This window comes from Mus musculus, chromosome 17, assembly GCF_000001635.26.
Source record: "Mus musculus strain C57BL/6J chromosome 17, GRCm38.p6 C57BL/6J".
NCBI lineage: Eukaryota > Metazoa > Chordata > Mammalia > Rodentia > Muridae > Mus > Mus musculus.
In genome coordinates this window covers 15,025,610-15,041,845 of record NC_000083.6, presented here as the reverse complement: position 1 = coordinate 15,041,845, position 16,236 = coordinate 15,025,610, and the positions used below count along the sequence as shown (strand labels likewise).

General features: G+C 40.2%; 2 protein-coding genes across 31 annotated transcripts in view; one reads left to right on the top strand and one right to left on the bottom strand.

Annotated features, from left to right (window-relative positions):
* Ermard (ER membrane associated RNA degradation) overlaps window positions 1-295 on the bottom strand; it is a 48,495-nt gene extending 48,200 nt beyond the window's left edge. For 18 of the 29 annotated variants that reach the window (XR_385341.2, XR_385340.2, XR_876519.2 and 15 more), the window contains exon 1: window positions 13-187. Coding sequence is in view for 10 of the 29 variants with exons in the window: in XM_006524463.2 (XP_006524526.1) it covers window positions 13-90 (78 nt within the window). In the remaining 19 variants the exon portion in view is untranslated. Of the gene's footprint in view, window positions 1-12 lie in introns of all 29 variants that reach the window. The other 11 variants (NM_001360402.1, NM_001360400.1, NM_001039552.3 and 8 more) reach the window with 6 other exon arrangements.
* Window positions 287-14,692, top strand: Tcte3 (t-complex-associated testis expressed 3). Of its 2 annotated transcripts, NM_011560.3 has the most exons (4): window positions 287-550; window positions 8,293-8,499; window positions 11,182-11,337; window positions 14,529-14,692. In NM_011560.3, exons 1-4 carry the CDS (start codon window positions 449-451, stop codon window positions 14,637-14,639), a joined length of 576 nt encoding a protein of 191 aa, NP_035690.2. In that variant the 5' UTR covers window positions 287-448; the 3' UTR covers window positions 14,640-14,692. The 2 variants fall into 2 exon arrangements, with proteins under 2 accessions (NP_035690.2, NP_932772.1); NM_198104.2 differs by lacking the exon at window positions 11,182-11,337.
* Window positions 14,693-16,236: the final 1,544 nt, after the last annotated feature.

The following is a 16,236-nucleotide window of genomic DNA, read 5'->3' as shown; positions in this document are numbered from 1 at the left end:
GAGGTGATTTACCTTTTTCGGTTTTTTCGCAACCCCTCCCCCCCCTCTCATCAAACACAGTGTTCTGTAAATTGACTTCCCCGGTTGCATGTAAGCCCACCCACACTATCGCGTGACAGTATTGCGCTGCGGGCCTGCCAGGACGGGCTCCTGGAACAGCAACTCAGAATAAGGGATGGGACGCAGCGCTCCGCCCTACCTCCATCGCTTCCGGCTCGGGTCGCGGCGCTCTCTGATTACTCACGCGCCCCTCCTTCCCGGCTTCCGGGATGCGGCGCCCTCTGATGACTCACGTGCCTCTCTTCCCCGGCTTCCGGGACGCGGCTGCACGCGGCGTAGGCGCGAGCCCTGTGCTCCGCGGCATCTGAGCAGGGCCGTTGGGCAGTTACACGGCGGAGGGCGGAGGGCGGAGGGCGGAGGGCGGAGGCGTCCCGGTGAGCCGATCAAGATGGAGCGGCGAGGCCGAATGGCGAAGACGCCCACCGGCCAAACGCATCAATCCCCGGTGTCTAAGAGAGAAAGGAAGCCTAGCATGTTCGAGAAGGAGTCAGTGAGTGGAGACCGGAGGCCCAAGACAGCCTTCCCACCCTTTAGATGAAGCTTGTTCCCTGTCTGCCCGGAGCCCAGGACGGCTGCCCGCCCTTCTTCCGTTTTTTTGACCAGCGCGAAACTGAGTTTAGGCGGAACAACGTCTATCAGATGTTGAAGGCTCAGGATATTTTGTTGTTAAATCCAAGGATTTTTACACAGGCATCCTCAATTCTTTTCAGACTTGCAAATGTCCAGAATTATCAAGTAGTTGTATTACACCTTACAAATGCAATTTTAGTATATATGTAACTTACCAACCTCTAGTGAGTTTATACCATATGCACATTAATATTTACACAAGCAAGCGCGCGCGCACACACCCCTAGGGGGGAAAAACTGATGTGCTGATCAGTGAAGTGCTTTTAGTTTTAAAGAATATTAGTTTGTTATTTGAAGACTATATAAGGAAAAATTTAAGATAGTTAGTGATTTCTCTGATACCAGTGAAAAAGATCATTTCAGTAGAACACTGGCATTTCTGTATGATTGTCCTTTGAAAACCGTTCGTGCAATCAGGGGTCTATCTATTGAGGCAATGAGGGAAAACATTTTGCACAAGGTTGCAAAATAGTGTTGAGCTTAGGACCTGTGTCTGAGGACACCTAGTGGCTTCTTTCCATACCTACTTCATGTGGCTCATGAGTGATAGGTAGGATGAAGCTAGATATAACAAAACACACGGGTTTTTAGAACTGAACTATTTTGAGATGACCCCAGAGTGATGGCAAGACTTCAGGTTTGAATGTCTTTTTAGTGTCAGTGTTTTACAAAGAAAAGAACAAATAGAAAAGTAAGCATGCTGAGTTCACACACCTAGGAAAAAGAACAATGAGCTATGTCTAATTGCCAAACATAATACTATATTAATATTAATGTTTGGGTTATGAACACTAAAGATTTCTATACTTTGAGACAGACAAGAGTGAATCTAGGAATCTACTGCCCATTTTGAAAGTTGAACGAGCCCGGATTCAACCCGAAAATACACATTTAGTAAAATCTAGAAACAAGGGTACATGGAGCAAGGCATCTTATTTGATTGATCTATATCTATAGATCTATATTTCTTAAAAATCTAGCCTTCTGAAGGTAAAAACTTTGAATATGCCAATAATTAAGAATTTAAAATAGAATCCCACACATGTTTACTAACCCTAACACCAAAAGTTATTTTCAAGTGGCCAGTGATTTCTGTATTTCTGAGAAAATGAAAAATCAAGACACCTGAATCAAATGAGCACCACTTGATTTTACCTACCCTGTATCCATTTATATCCAGTTATTTTTTTTGTCTTCTGTGTGTGTGAGTTTGGGTATGTGTCTATGCAGCATGTAAGTGACATGAGAGTGTGGTTGTGAGCCAGCATGTGGGTGCTGGGAGCCACTGAGTCTCCGAGAGCTGCTGACTCCCGGTGGCCCTCTCTTCTCTCTGGTGGGAATGTTTTCGGAGATGTAGCTCACCTCACATTGGGCAGGGCTTCAGTGGGTTAAGTGACTACTCAGACTTTGTAGGGATAAAACCAAATTAAGTTAATGAACTTAATACACGGTTTGTTATAATGGCAGATGCAAACTGGAGTGTTCTCCTGTCTGCGAGAACTCCGTCTTTCCAGTATAATATGCTTTTGCTTAGCCGGAGTTAGGTCATTGTAACCAAAGATTTCAAAACCTTAAGAACATTATTAAAAATTGGCAACTTTATCAGTCTCTCAAGCATATGTATTTGAAAACCATAAACATTAGCAAATAACATTTTTGCTAAATAATTGGATATCATTGAAATTATGACACGAGTAAACTGTTTATTTAAATTTTGTAAGGAGGCTCCATGTAGATAAATGCCTCTTAGTAGCTAGTTTTGATAACAAATTTGATGTTTTTTTAAAGATTATAAAGGTTTCATATCAACTGAAAGAATAAAGTACTTTTAATAAGTATAATAAATCATGTGACTAGTATACATAAAGAAATGTCAGAAATGCATTTTTAAAAGTAGTAGGTTCATTAAGAGTTAATATGAGGCTCCGTGTGTTCTATTCCCAGAAGAATCATATAACCTTGAAAACACTATTAGTGATAGTGCATTAGTAACTGTATCCCTTGAGTAGACTGTAGTTCAACAGAAGATAGTAGGCACGCCTTAAGAGACAGGTTGAGTTATCTTTCCATACATAAATACAATATCAGAGTATGTGCAGTGAATAGAATTAACATTCACTATCACAGACAGAAGGCTGGCATGAGGGAGGGGAAGTTCTGGAAGGGTATTCTGTCAGTGAAGTGCCTTAACAGTCACGTTATTTAAGTCACTAAAGAAAAAGGAAGGGTAACAAATACCATTCTAAATAATAGATGAAAAGTCACAGATATGAAAATGCCTTTTAAACCAGAGTCGCAGGGAATACCAGGCGTAAGAGACAGAAACTCCTGCCGAGGCATACTTGAAACCAGTGATATAAACGTTTTTAAGGAAACTAACTAGGGAAGAGAAAGTAGGCGTCTCAGAAACAGTCTGAATCAGGGACGTGATCTTTACTGAAAGAAAACTAGATCTAGAATACTATGCCCAGCTAAAATAAAACTAGACCCAGAGTACCACACACAGCTATAATATATGTCAAAAGCAGAACTACAAGCTCTTAATGTAAGGAAGTTGAAATCCTTACATCGTAAATGACAAAAAGTGGCAAACAAAATCAGTTCTTACATTAGAAAAGCGATTATAGGACAGCTTGCTACCATAAAAGTTAGTGATGGTACAGAGACTTAACACACCAAAGCTCAAGCTTTTAGTGATAGGATATGAAAATCTGAAATGTATCTGATGAATTATTAAGAGTTCTTCACTCGCATGTGTATGTGGTATATGTATAATAATATATATTCACATAATATTCATATAGTAAATGTATACATATGTGTATTAAGATTAATATTTAATTTATATATATATGAGTTAAAATTTCCAGAGAAACTTAGTTATTTAGCAGTCTTGCTTTTAGCAAGGAGGGGTGGTGGTGGTGGTGGTGGTGGTGGTGGTGGTGGTGGTGGTGTGTGTGTGCGTATGTGTTTATGGTCTGCAGAAAATCTGCCCTCTTGAGAAATTAGTAAACTAGACTTAAGCTATTGAGATTTGCAAAGCAAAGGTGAACTATTGAAAGTGAACCAACTCCAGCCCTTTCTAGATTTTTCTGTTCTTAAGGAAGAGAGAAGGCGGTGTGGACAAGATACCTGAGAAAAAATTGTGAAGTTCACAGTCCATAAGCACATTTAAGCACATTTAAGCACATTTAAGGCTCATTTAAGACCTAAGACCTAGTCATAGGATTTAGACTACATCCTTTTCTCCTGTGCATTACAACAGCCACATTAACTTGAGGCCTTTTATAGAAGTTCTCACACTATGAATTGGTTTGGTTACCCAGAAAAAAAAAAATTACAAGGCATTGGGCTGGAGAGATGGCCCAGCAGTTAAGAGAACTGACTACTCTTCCAGAGATCTGAAGTGAAGTTCCCAGCAACCACATGGTGGCTCACAACCATCTGGAATGGGATCGGATGCCCTCTTCTGGAGTGTCTGAAGACAGCTACAGTGTACTCACATAGATAAAATATATCTTTCTTTTTTTTTTTTTTTTTTTTTTTTAAATCGCAAGGCATACTGGATGGAGAACACCACAAAGACAGTAAGCACTAGGTCCACACACGAGAGGAATAAAGGTATCAATAGAAATATTCACAACTTTAAAAAGCACAGGCTGAAAAGGGAAGAATGTTTAAAATTTTTGAGGCAGTTATAGAAGTTGTAAATTGGGCTGGAGAGATGGCTCAGTGGTAAGAGTGCCAACTGCTCTTCCAGAGGTCCTGAGTTCAATTCCCAGCAACCACATGGTGGCTCACAACCATCTGTTGAGATCTGATGCCCTCTTCTGGTGTGTCTGAAGAGAGCAATGGTGTACTCATATACAAAAATAAATAAATCTTAAAAAAATAAAAATAAAAGAAGTTGTAGATTATTCATAATAGAAATTCCAGACAGAAAATAGAATATAAGGAATATAAGTCCAGTAAATTAAAATAACTCAGAGGCCACCACAGTGCCAGGAAGGTCAGAGAACACAGCAGAAAAACATGCCCAAACAAAATCTATATGTAGGCATATATTCTCAAACTACTACTCAAAAATTAAAGATGAAGAAAAGTCTGAAAAGAAGCCAGAAGAGAAACATACTAACTATAAGAATTACATTCATTCTCAGATATGAAAAACAGAAGTAAAAGTATTCAGAGAAGAAATGTGACAACCTAGGATTGTTTTTTTTTTTTTAAATTAGATATTTTATTTACATTTCAAATGTTATCCCCTTTCCTGGTTTCCCCTCCGAAAACCCTCTATCCCCTCCTCCTTCCCCCACCCACCCACTCCTACTTCCTGGCCCTGGCATTCCCCTACACTAGGACTTAGAGCCTTCACAGAACCAAGGGCCTCTTCTCCCATTGATGACTGACTAGGCCATCCTCTGCTACATATGCAGTTAGAGCCGTGGGTCCCACCATGTGCATTCTTTGTACTACCTAGGATTTTATACCCTGCAAAACTAAAATGAAATGAGAAAGGATTTTTGGACAAAATAACGAAAGAAATTTATCTCCAATAAACCTGCCTTATGCAAAATGGTAACAGAAAAAATAAAAAGGAAATCAGAAATTTGAATATAGCTAAGAGTATTAGAGTAAATGAAGATTAATTAAAAACTTTTAATGTTCCTCTTTTTCCTCTAACAGCTGTTCTGAACTTGTTGGAGGTTGCATATCAGATACTTACATTATGATTCATAACAGCGGCAAAATTAGTTATGAGGTAGCAATGAACGAGTTTTACAGATGAGGGTCACTGTAACATGAAGAGCTGTGTTAAAGGGTTGAGAACCACTGCTGTAACAGATAATGGTTTGTTAAAAAAAGATAACAGGAAATATATATAAAATTATGTTTGCACATGAATACTTGTTAATGTACCCAGAGGTGAGATGAATGGCTGTGTAAGAGAAGGAGAGGGAGGGAAGAACTTGAGTCATTTTAACCTTGCAGTTGAAGTGTCAGTTGACTTGCCTTGCCTGCACATGCCAAAGTCTACAGCTAAGAGAGGAGGCCAGGGAAGAGAGACACATGTGTTAAAGAATTAGAGGAGTCATGTTAGATTCTCAAAGCACAACAGAAAAGAATGGAGGACCAGAAGAACAAGGGCATCTCATAGAGCAGAGTAGCATATGGGATCGATACTCATCCAGGTGTATCCTAGCGATCACTGAATGTCAGCAGTCCAAGTACAGCAATTTAAACACAGTTGTCAGAATGGATTAAAATAAGACTCAACTGTGTTTATAGTAAACGCACTTAAAATACACATACATAAAAGGAGACAGGTGAAGAAAGATACACTAATATCAGAATTAACTGAGTAGCTATAGACTTCAGACAAAGCAAAAACCAAAGCAAATAAAGTTATCAGCAAAAAATGGGTCACTGTTTATCAAGAATGGGGCCAGTTGCCTAGGATACATTAATTCTTGCAAATATGCAGCTGATAGAGCATCAATGTGTGTATGAGAGGAAAATGTATAGGTTTAAAGGAGAAATACACTAATCTAGCATTATAGTAGGAAATTTGAACAATAAGTCTGTCAAAATAATGGACAGTGCTGGATTTGTCTTTTATAGATCATCTGCCTACCATGGGTGAGGCCCTGGGTTTGATCTTCAGCCCTCGAATTTTAATAAATTTTATTATTAAAAACTTACAAATAAAAAAATTGTGTGCTGAAATAAACTAAATCCCAAATCTATACATCTCAGTGAACTGCTCTTCAGTTAGGCTAGCACATAAATAGATATGAACACACAAATTTGAACGTGTATGTTTATGTGTGTCTTAGTTACTTTAATACCACAGCATACACAATCAACTGCTGGTAAATAAATAAATAAACCAAAAAGTAAAATTAATTGCCCTAATGAATATTAAAGCAAAAAACTAAACATGTTAAAAAAAAATCCTAGCATGCTGTTTTCAATTCTAAGAATTCTACGCCATGCCTAAGTTTTCCGGAATGCAACGATAAGTCATTAAAAGCCTCCCAGTGTAGTGCACTACATAACACGAAGCAATATGATATATAGTCATATGCAACTAATGAGAAAACTTGTTATCCGTCAAATTTTACCCTTTCACAATAAGAATACTGAACAAAACAATAACAGGAATTATCACAACATTAAAAGGCCATATATTAAAAACCCATAGCTAAAGCCATATTCAGTAGTAGAATTTGTCCTCTAATATCGGAAGTAGGGCAAACATGTCCCTTCACTCCTTCTAGCCAAGCAATTAGATACAGGAAAGAAATGCCTGGTTATTATGAAAATGAATCTTGCCACTTTAAATGAGAGGCTGAAAGTTAATCCAGGAACTGCTGTAGTGTGGTATTCAGCCTTTTGAAACCGCTATGTGACATTGTCATCTACAATGTGCTGGGTTGTATTCACAGCACTCATAGATAGCCTGGAGCATGAGCCCACCAGTCAGCCACAGGTTGGACACACCTCTAGGGCTCTAAGTAACTATTGTAATACAAATTGTATATTTTAGAAGGAAATATCATGTTAAAAAATCACATGTCAAAAATCATGGACTGATATATATGTGTGTGTGTGTGTGTGTATGTACACGTACATATATCTGCTTTTGTTATCTTTTCAAGTGAAGATTTATAAATGTGGGCTGGCGAGATGACTCAGTGGTTAAGAGCACCGACTGTTCTTCCAAAGGTCCTGAATTCAAATCCCAGCAACTACATGGTGGCTCACGACCATCCGTAATGAGATCTGACACCCTCTTCTGGTGCATCTGAAGACAGCTACAGTGTACTTAATAATAAATAAATAAATAAATAAATAAATAAATAAATAAATAAATATTTATAAATGTGTAACCCAAAGATACTACTTTTTAAAATAACTATATGTGAAATAAATTTATGTATAATATTTTAATGATTGTAGGCAGGAAGGAAGCACAAAAAGTTGTTTTATCTTTATCCCTCAGCCATTCTGCAGGCTACTCTTGTTTCTGGTTCTTTTCGATATTTTGTGGGTAGTCTAAATACATGCGTCCAAGTTTGTATATCTGTGTGGTGTATGTCTTAGTTGCTGTTCCTATTGTGTGATAAAATATCCTTAGAAAAGTAACTTAATAGAGCAAGTCTCTTTTAGAATCGTGGTCCCAGGCCACTAATACAGAGAAGGCATGGCAACAGGAGTGAGAGGTGTCTGATCACCTTGGAGCCACACTCAGGAGGCAGAGGGCAGTGATTACTGGTGCACATCACTGTCTCCTTCCTAGGGAGTGGTGCCACCCACGGTGGGTAGGTCTTCTCACTTTAGTTAACCAAATCAGTGTCATCCTCAATCGGCAAGCCCGAATGCCTCTCTTTAGGTGGTTATTTAGTCTCAAACTGACAATGGAAACTGTTATGCTGTGTCTACACAAAGCATAGGCTCCCTCAAGTTGAAAGCTAACAATCTGGGATTTATGGACTGTGTAGAAGTGGCTGCCTAAAAGATTTCAGGTTTCCTGGCTCTGTCTCCACTGATGGATATTCTTAAATTCTAAAATGCAGTCTCTCTCCCTTCCTCTTTCAGTATGCACAGATCTTAAGAGAAAGACTGAGAGAGTCTTTTCATGATGTTCAGTACGTGGAACCTCCGTTTGATGACTCAATTGCTGATGTAGGCAAAGAATGGAAAAGTGCCCTGGCAAAATTAAAGTTTGCTAATTCATACAGAATGGAGCCACTGAAGAAATTTCAAGCACATTTGGTAGAAACTAAAATCCAGCAGATATTAAAGGTAATTAGGGACCAGGGATATAGCTCAGTGGTAGACACAAAGTGTGTATGTGTGTGTGTGTGTGTGTGTGTGTGTGTGTGTGTGTGTCCATTCACTATAGAGACTGCCTGTGAAAATATGGAGACTAAATGGTCCTATAATCTTCTTAGTGTTTGTTAAACTCAGTCTGAATCTAAGGAGAAAGACAGCCAGTCTCTTGTAAACTAAATTCTGGTATGGGTTAGATATTTGATGCACTGCATGTAGGACAGGAAACATGCACTGGTGGCTTTGCTAGTGGAAAGCAAACTGGTTTTAGTGGTATGGGGAAAAGGCATTTCTTCCAGGTCAGTAACTGCATGGGTGGTACCAAAAGATGGTGTGCTTACGCAGTGAAACCATGTCCCACACAACAGCTTCAGCTGCAGATGCTGCCTGGCTAAGCTTCCAACCCTTCACCTGGGTCTGTCTCTTCTGAACAGGCCAAATAGATGCATTGAAAAAGGCTGTGCTAAAAATCACAGTGGCAGTGATTTGTACTAATGCTAATTCTAAATGTGTCCACTGGAGGTTATCTTCAATAAAAACACTTGCTTTCATAGGTCAAGGAATCAAGGTGGACATTCTTCCAGATGCTAAGTATGTCTGTTCTAATCATGCCTTTTTATACCTGGCTCAGGGTGGCTTTGGAGAACCTGATGTTTGCTATGTGAAATCAGACTTGTGTTCACATTCCATTGATCTACCAATGGATCCCATTAAAAAAAACCAAGGTGTGGAAAGGCAGAGTCAAGCTACTGTGTACTAGTGGGATCTGGATTAGAAAAATCAGAAAGTCTGATTAAAGTTGTGTGGGCTGAGGGGGCAATCCTAGAAAGCTCTGTGCCTGGGAACACAAGGCCACTTGAAGAAGTGCTGTGTTCTGCCTCCTTTTCCATCTCTGACAGTAGTCTTCCTTTCTCCTGGTACTGGAAAGGAACTTTGTTGTGAGAGTTTAGTTCCTGCTTTCAGGAAAAATAAGGAAGGCCAGGCTACAGCACCCACAATTTTTCAAGTAATTTTTGGGTCAAAATAATATGAGAAGGAAACTTATTTTAAGGTAGCATACTCTGAACCTCTCTACCACCTCCCATCCCTCCATAGCTAACTGTATATTAAAAACTAAGTGATATTTGGCAAACCTATTATAACTTAAAGTTTGGGGAAAGAATTTTGAGCAACACAAATAGCATATGTGATCTAAGAGTGTATATTTTTGTTCTCCTACTTGACCCTATCCCATAAACGAAATTAAACAAAATTGAATACATAGCCTGGGTACAAACCACATTTACAGAGGTCATCCCAGGGACCTTAGGCCAAAGTGAGGTCAGCATATGGAGCTGGAGAAACTCAACAAGCCATGGTGCTGGGACTACTCTCAGAAAAGACTGCCCTTGAACCTGAGTTAGAGTCAAAAGCAAGTAGACGATGCTGAGTATTGGGAAGAGAGATCCAAGCCCCAGTGCAGGCCTCCAGCCAGCTGTGCATATGGAAGGACCGGGTCAGCGAGCCAATAGCAGTAGTTGCAGAGAGAAGAGAAGAAAGGGGCAGAAGGAGCAGGCCAGGAGGATGGAGGAAAGACATCTACTTGACTTTTTGTTCCTGTGAGTCGGAGTGATAGGAGTCTGCCTGTTATCACCAGAACTCAGTGTAGAGTCCTGGGTGCACTCCAGAAAGGCAGTTAATTAAAAGCTTTGTTATCGATCAGCTTCACTCTCGTTTTGTAAGAAAGGCCCCTGGAATGAAGAGATTGCTCAGCAGTTATGAGCACTGGCTACTTTTCCAGAGAACCCACGTGGTGGCTTACAACCATTTATAACTCTAGTTCTGTGACATACAGCTCCCTCTCTGGCCTCCATTGGCACTAGGCACACATGTGGTGCACAGGCACATATGAGACAAAACAATCATGCATTTAAAGTAAATCTGAATTTTTATTTTTAAAAAAAGAAAGGATCCTGCTTTGTGGTCTGTGAGCTACATCTCCTTGTCATAGATGTTGGCTTGGTGGTAGATATGGTAAGTCAGAGTTGTCATAGGGAGTAAGAGAGAGAAATAAGTTCTGACCCAGAGAACATAGCAGTGACACAAACCAACTCTGGGCCCAGAAATAACAGGCATTTGGAAAGCGCAATCCAAATTTTTATGTACACATAAACACAAAATGTATCCTTCCTTTACTATGGATTTCCAGAAACTCTTTGAAAGTCTCTTGTCTCCTTAGTGAGAATGGAAACTGGGTTATTTACAACAAGTTGACAGAGCAGCCTTCAAAGCAGAAACTTACAGCTCCGCTGTTGAACATGAAGGGCAGTTGAACTTAGTATTTTTGGGACAGGGTCTCACTATTGTAGCTTTGGTTGGCCCGGAACTCACTGTATAGGATAGGATGGCCTAGAACTTATAAAGAGCCACTTGCCTTCTGAGTGCTGGAATTATAGGCATGTGACACCAGACCTGGCTTTGACAACTGAACATAATTTCAAAAGCAATTTTTCCAAAATTGTTATTAAAAATAAATTGGTAAGTATAAACATATGGTCATCTTCAGGAACTTGTGTATTTTAAAACAGTTGTATGTATTATTTAGATACATGCTTTGTATTTATATAAAAACATTTGGTTTGAGAATTGAAACATCTCTCTTAATTTTTTTTAAAGGACAGTCTTAAAGATGTCAAATATGATGACAAAGCCCCTCATTTGTCACTTGAATTGGCAGATCGAATATTGGCAGCAGTCAAAGAATTTGCATACCATCGTTATAAATTCATTATACAAGTATTATTTATTCAAAAGACTGGTCAAGCAATAAATGTAAGTGCCCCGACGACCCAACATCTGTTCCTTTGAGCTGTGAAGTGTCCCCAGGGATGGATCCTGAAGGAACTTGGATGCACAGATCATTTTGTTTAAAAGACTTTTTGTTTTCATTACAAATTATCTGAAAAGTACTTACCTAGGAATACATTTTTGCTATCAATAATTGGCTAGATTATATAGCTTGTTTCTTGGTCATACCAATTTTGGTAGCTTAAGTATCATTGAAATAAACTAACCAGTAAGCCTGGTGGTACACGCCTTTGATCCCAGGACTTGGGAGGCAGAGGCAGGTGGATCTTTGTGAGTTCAGGGCCATCCTACTCAACATATTGAGTTCCAGGATTGCAGAGCTACATAGAGAGACCCTATCTTGAAAAGATCAAAAGAAATAAATATTAGTTAACCAGTACGTTTCATTTAGGCATATTAGGCAATGAAGAATGTTTATAATTTAATATTGGTATTAATGTGTGATTTTTTAGGGTTGAACCAGAAAGGAAAGTTATGGTTTAACAATAGTATATTTATGTGTTAAGTTGACAAGGGTCAATTGTGCTGGCTAGTTTTTTTTTGTTTGTTTGTTTGTTTGTTTTTTTTAGATTTAATTTTATTTATTTAATGTATAAGTGCTCTATCTGCATGTACACCTGCATGCCAGAAGAGGGCATCAGATCCCATTATAGATGCTTGTGAGCCACCATGTAGTTGCTGGGAGTTGAACTCAGGACCTCTGGAAGACCCGGCAGTGCTCTTAACCACTGAGCAATCTCTCCAACCTGTGCTGGCTAGTTTTATATCAACTTGACACACGGTAGAGTCATATGAAAAGAGGGGGCCTCAACTGAAAAGTTGCCTCCATAAGACTGGACTGTAGACAAGCCTGTAGGGCACTTTCTTAATTAGTGATTAACTCGGGAGACTCCAGCCCATTGTGGATGGTGCCATTCCTGGACTGGTGGTTCCTGGGTGCTGATCAGGCTGGTAAGCATTGCCCCCATGGCCTCTGTGTCAGGCCCTGCCTCCAGGTTCCTGTTTAGTTTGCTTTCTTGCTGCAGTTTCTCTGAGTGGACCTGTGATTCAGGATGTGCAAGCCAAACAAACCCTGTCCTCTTCAAGTCGCTTTTGGTCATGAAGTTTCATCACAACAATAGTAACCCTGACTGTGATAGACAGGCAGATGGGTGCTGAGCTCAGAGTTACAGACAGAGGAGGTCCTACGTCCATGCGGAACTGCAGCACATGAAATCCATGCACTGAAGAGTAGGAAAGTTACAGGTGGTGTTACTATGGCTAAATAGCAGGGCTCATGCTATTCAGGCAGAGACATGAATAGACAGGAATTGAATCTTTAAGTTGCACTTTATTCAGAGAAGACAACAGGCTAACCCCTATAGGCCACCTTCCACCTCAGACAGCAGATTACATGTAGAAAGGGGCAGGAAATAAGCCTATCAGTCACTCCAGAATTCAGTCTTGCCTCAAATCACATTTCTGACACGTGTAATGGCTATGTCTCTGCTATGAACCTAATATGCCTCTGGGTGCTTCTAAGCTGGGTTGGGGAATGGTTAACTCACAAGAAACCATTCATTAAGAGTGATACATATGAAACTTAATAAGCATATTTCTTTTTATAATAGGGAGTAAAAAACTGTTATGCTGGGCAGTGGTGGCGCACACCTTTAAATCCAGCACTTGGGAAGTAGAGGCAGGTGGATTTCTGAGTTCAAGGCCAGCCTGGTCTACAAAGTGAGTTCCAGGACAGCCAGGGCTACCCAGAGAAACCCTGTCTCGAAAACCAACCAAACAAACAAACAAACAAAAAACCTGTTCTAATACAGAATATAACAATGCTCTTATGTATTTATCCTATTTGACATCAGTAAGTTCTCTGTAGAAAAGATAAAGTAGGGGTGATATGCCAGAGCCGCTGCTTGGGACTCCCCAGAAAAGGGAAGGCTGGCCGATGGCCTATAAAGGAACAGGCTGTACCAAGCCAGAAAGAGCATTTTAGCAGAGGTCTAAGGCAAGGCTGGGCTTAGTAGGATGGGAGAATATACATACATGTGCTATATATAGTGCTAGTGTGACTGAATAATGAGCTGTCTGGAAGTGAGTTTCTCAGACGGCAGCATTTCGGTCACCATTCTGTGAGGCTGCTCGGCCTGTCACCACCTGTGTCATCTGGAAGGAAGGCTCACTGGTGTGCTGCAACTGCTCTAACTCAGCTGGTCCTGAACATTTCAGACAACCTGCCCCTTGCCTGACAGCAGTGCTGGCTGCCATTGGGCTTCCCCACATTCTAGCCGTCCTCCTGTACAGCATTCCAACAAAAGCGAGGCCAGACTACAGGACTTTTGACACTCGCTTAAGCTGTACAGTGTCACATTCTGTTGCCTAGAGCAAATCAGAAGGCCACCTCATTCAAGGGGTGAGGAAATAGTCTCTCAGGAGGAACCACAAGGAACCTCAGGTCAGTTTGAATCCATCACAGATATAGCACAGCTTGTCTTGTCTTTGCAGGCATCACAAATAAGTCATGGCCTATTTGTATAACTGGCACTGTTGCTGCCAGACAAGGCCCTCCTATCAAGGCTTTTGGCTGAAGATTTTTAAATGTGGCAAGAAGGATCCCTTATCATGGTCTGGAGCACAGTACACTGGCTTCATAGGCCCCATTACAGAGCCCTCTGTTCCTGCCTAGAACTCAGTAGAAGGCATCTACCAGCCTCCAGAAAATAAGGAAGGCAATTAGTAGCCTGATTCTCCATGACATGGAAAATTAGGCTTATCTTATAAAAATACTTAACCTTTTAAACATGGATGTGTGTTTGGAAGCATGGGGTTATGCTCAAGAATTCAGGTACCTGAATTGGCGAGAGTGATGGATTCCCCGGGAGCTGGAGTTACAGGTAATGTAAGCCATCTAATGTGGGTACAGGGAATTGTGTCTTGTGGAAACACTGCACACTCTTAACTGCTGAGCTATCTCTATGTAGTGCTAGGATGGAACACAGGAATTTGAGCTGGTGTGTTATCACTTAAGTTACCCGACTCAGCCTAACAAATTATTTCTTAAATAAAACTTTCTGAGAAACTGACACACACTATTTTAAAAAGCCAAGCTACTGTAATTTAAGTTACTTAACACATTCCATCTGAGTCTTTTCAATTTTGTCTCACAGATTGCCAGCAGATGGATCTGGGATGTGGCATGGGACAACTGGGTAGAAGCTAAACATGAAACAGAGTCTTACGTGGTATTGGCCTTGGTGTTTGCTCTCTATTGTGAATAGCTCAGGACCAGCATTTTCACCCCCCATCCTTCAAAATAAATGATATATACAGATCTGTGAGCCTCGTGTTACCTTACACATGCGAAAGCCAGTTATACTTACTTGTTAATATATGTTACCTCAGAGCAGTAGAAAAGGTAGGTATGAATTCTTACATATTCCAACACAGAAGTATAATTATTCTTAGGTTTAAGAAAATTAGGATAGCCAGGCATGGTGGCATGTGCCTTTTTAATCTCAGCATTTGGGAGGTACAGGGGGATGGATCTCTGAGTTCCAGGCCAGCCTGGTCTACATAGTCAGCTCCAGGATAGACAAGTCTGAGAGTGTGTCTCAGAAATAAGTAAAATAAATTTAGGGCTTGCCATAGGAAATTAAGTGGAAGTCTCAAATAATGTAAATACAAGATACATTTTGGAAAACTTACAAGGGCAGATGCATTTTGGATAGTGTTTTAATATTTTGTGTTCGTTCTTTTGAAAGGACTCCCTAAGCTTAAAGCAAAAATGATAAAGTACTAGTGTTTTCTTATCTAGATCCCTCCTCCTCTAAAGCTTAGATTTAAGCCAGTCTTAACTCTACATCCTTGTCCTCAGTTTGTGTCACATTGTTTCCAGTCTTTAACTCTTAACTTTTCATTTGCCCTGTTCTCAAGCCAAACTAGAATAAAGGATAAACCTGAACATACTTCCTGTTTTCCAAATTGTTATCCCTTTTCTGTCTTGAAACAGGCGGTACTTAATCTCAGTTGTATACTTGATGAGAATCTAGAATCATCTGTAATACCTGTGAGGGGTTATCTAGGTTCGTTTAGTCTTTGGACATGCTTGTGGAATAGCTTGATTAGATTGAGGTGGCAAGACAAGACCACTGTGCGTAGCACCAGAGCCTGGTATAGGATCCTGGACCACACAGAAAGGAAAGATTGAGTTGAGAGCATTCTCTTTGCACTCTGGGTGGTGATGTGACCCCTGGACTGTATGTACACTTGAACGGAGCCAGAGAAACTCTTTCTCCCATAGGTTGCTTGGTCAGAGTACTTTTTTACATCAGGGAAAGAACTAGACAAATCCCAGGTTCCACATTATATATACTATATTTGTCTCTCGTCTCTCTCTTTCTTTTTTCTTTTTCTTTTCCTTCTTTTTGTTTTGTTTTGTTTTGTTTTGTTTTGTTTTGTTTTGTTTTGTTTGTTTTTCGAGACAGGGTTTCTCTGTATAGCCCTGGCTGTCCTGGAACTCACTTTGTTGACCAGGTTGGCCTCGAATTCAGAAATCCACCTGCCTCTGCCTCCCGAGTGCTGGGATTAAAGGCATGTGCCACCACGCCCGGCCCCCTCTCTCATTTCTTAACTTTCAAATTTTATAACATTAAAATCTTTTTGTTTTTTAATTGCAAGTATGCTCTTTCCCACCTACGATGCCCTTAAGTTCAGTTATATATATTTGTGTATCACTTTATCTTGAAGCTGCAGACATCCTGCTCTATGGCAGGCACTCCCTTCACCTCTACATTATTTGTCGGCTCTATACTTCATGTGGATACACTATATATATTTCAAAGGAGGAGAGAAGTGCTGGGCTTACTTTCTGGAGCT

Excerpts from the sequence above, each read along its gene's own strand:
- Tcte3 (NM_011560.3), top strand. The coding sequence starts at position 449 with ATGGAGCGGCGAGGCCGAATGGCGAAGACGCCCACCGGCCAAACGCAT. Across the intron at positions 8,500-11,181 it reads AAATCCAGCAGATATTAAAG|GACAGTCTTAAAGATGTCAA; the intron begins GTAATTAGGGAC and ends TTTTTTTTAAAG. Across the intron at positions 11,338-14,528 it reads AGACTGGTCAAGCAATAAAT|ATTGCCAGCAGATGGATCTG; the intron begins GTAAGTGCCCCG and ends TTTGTCTCACAG.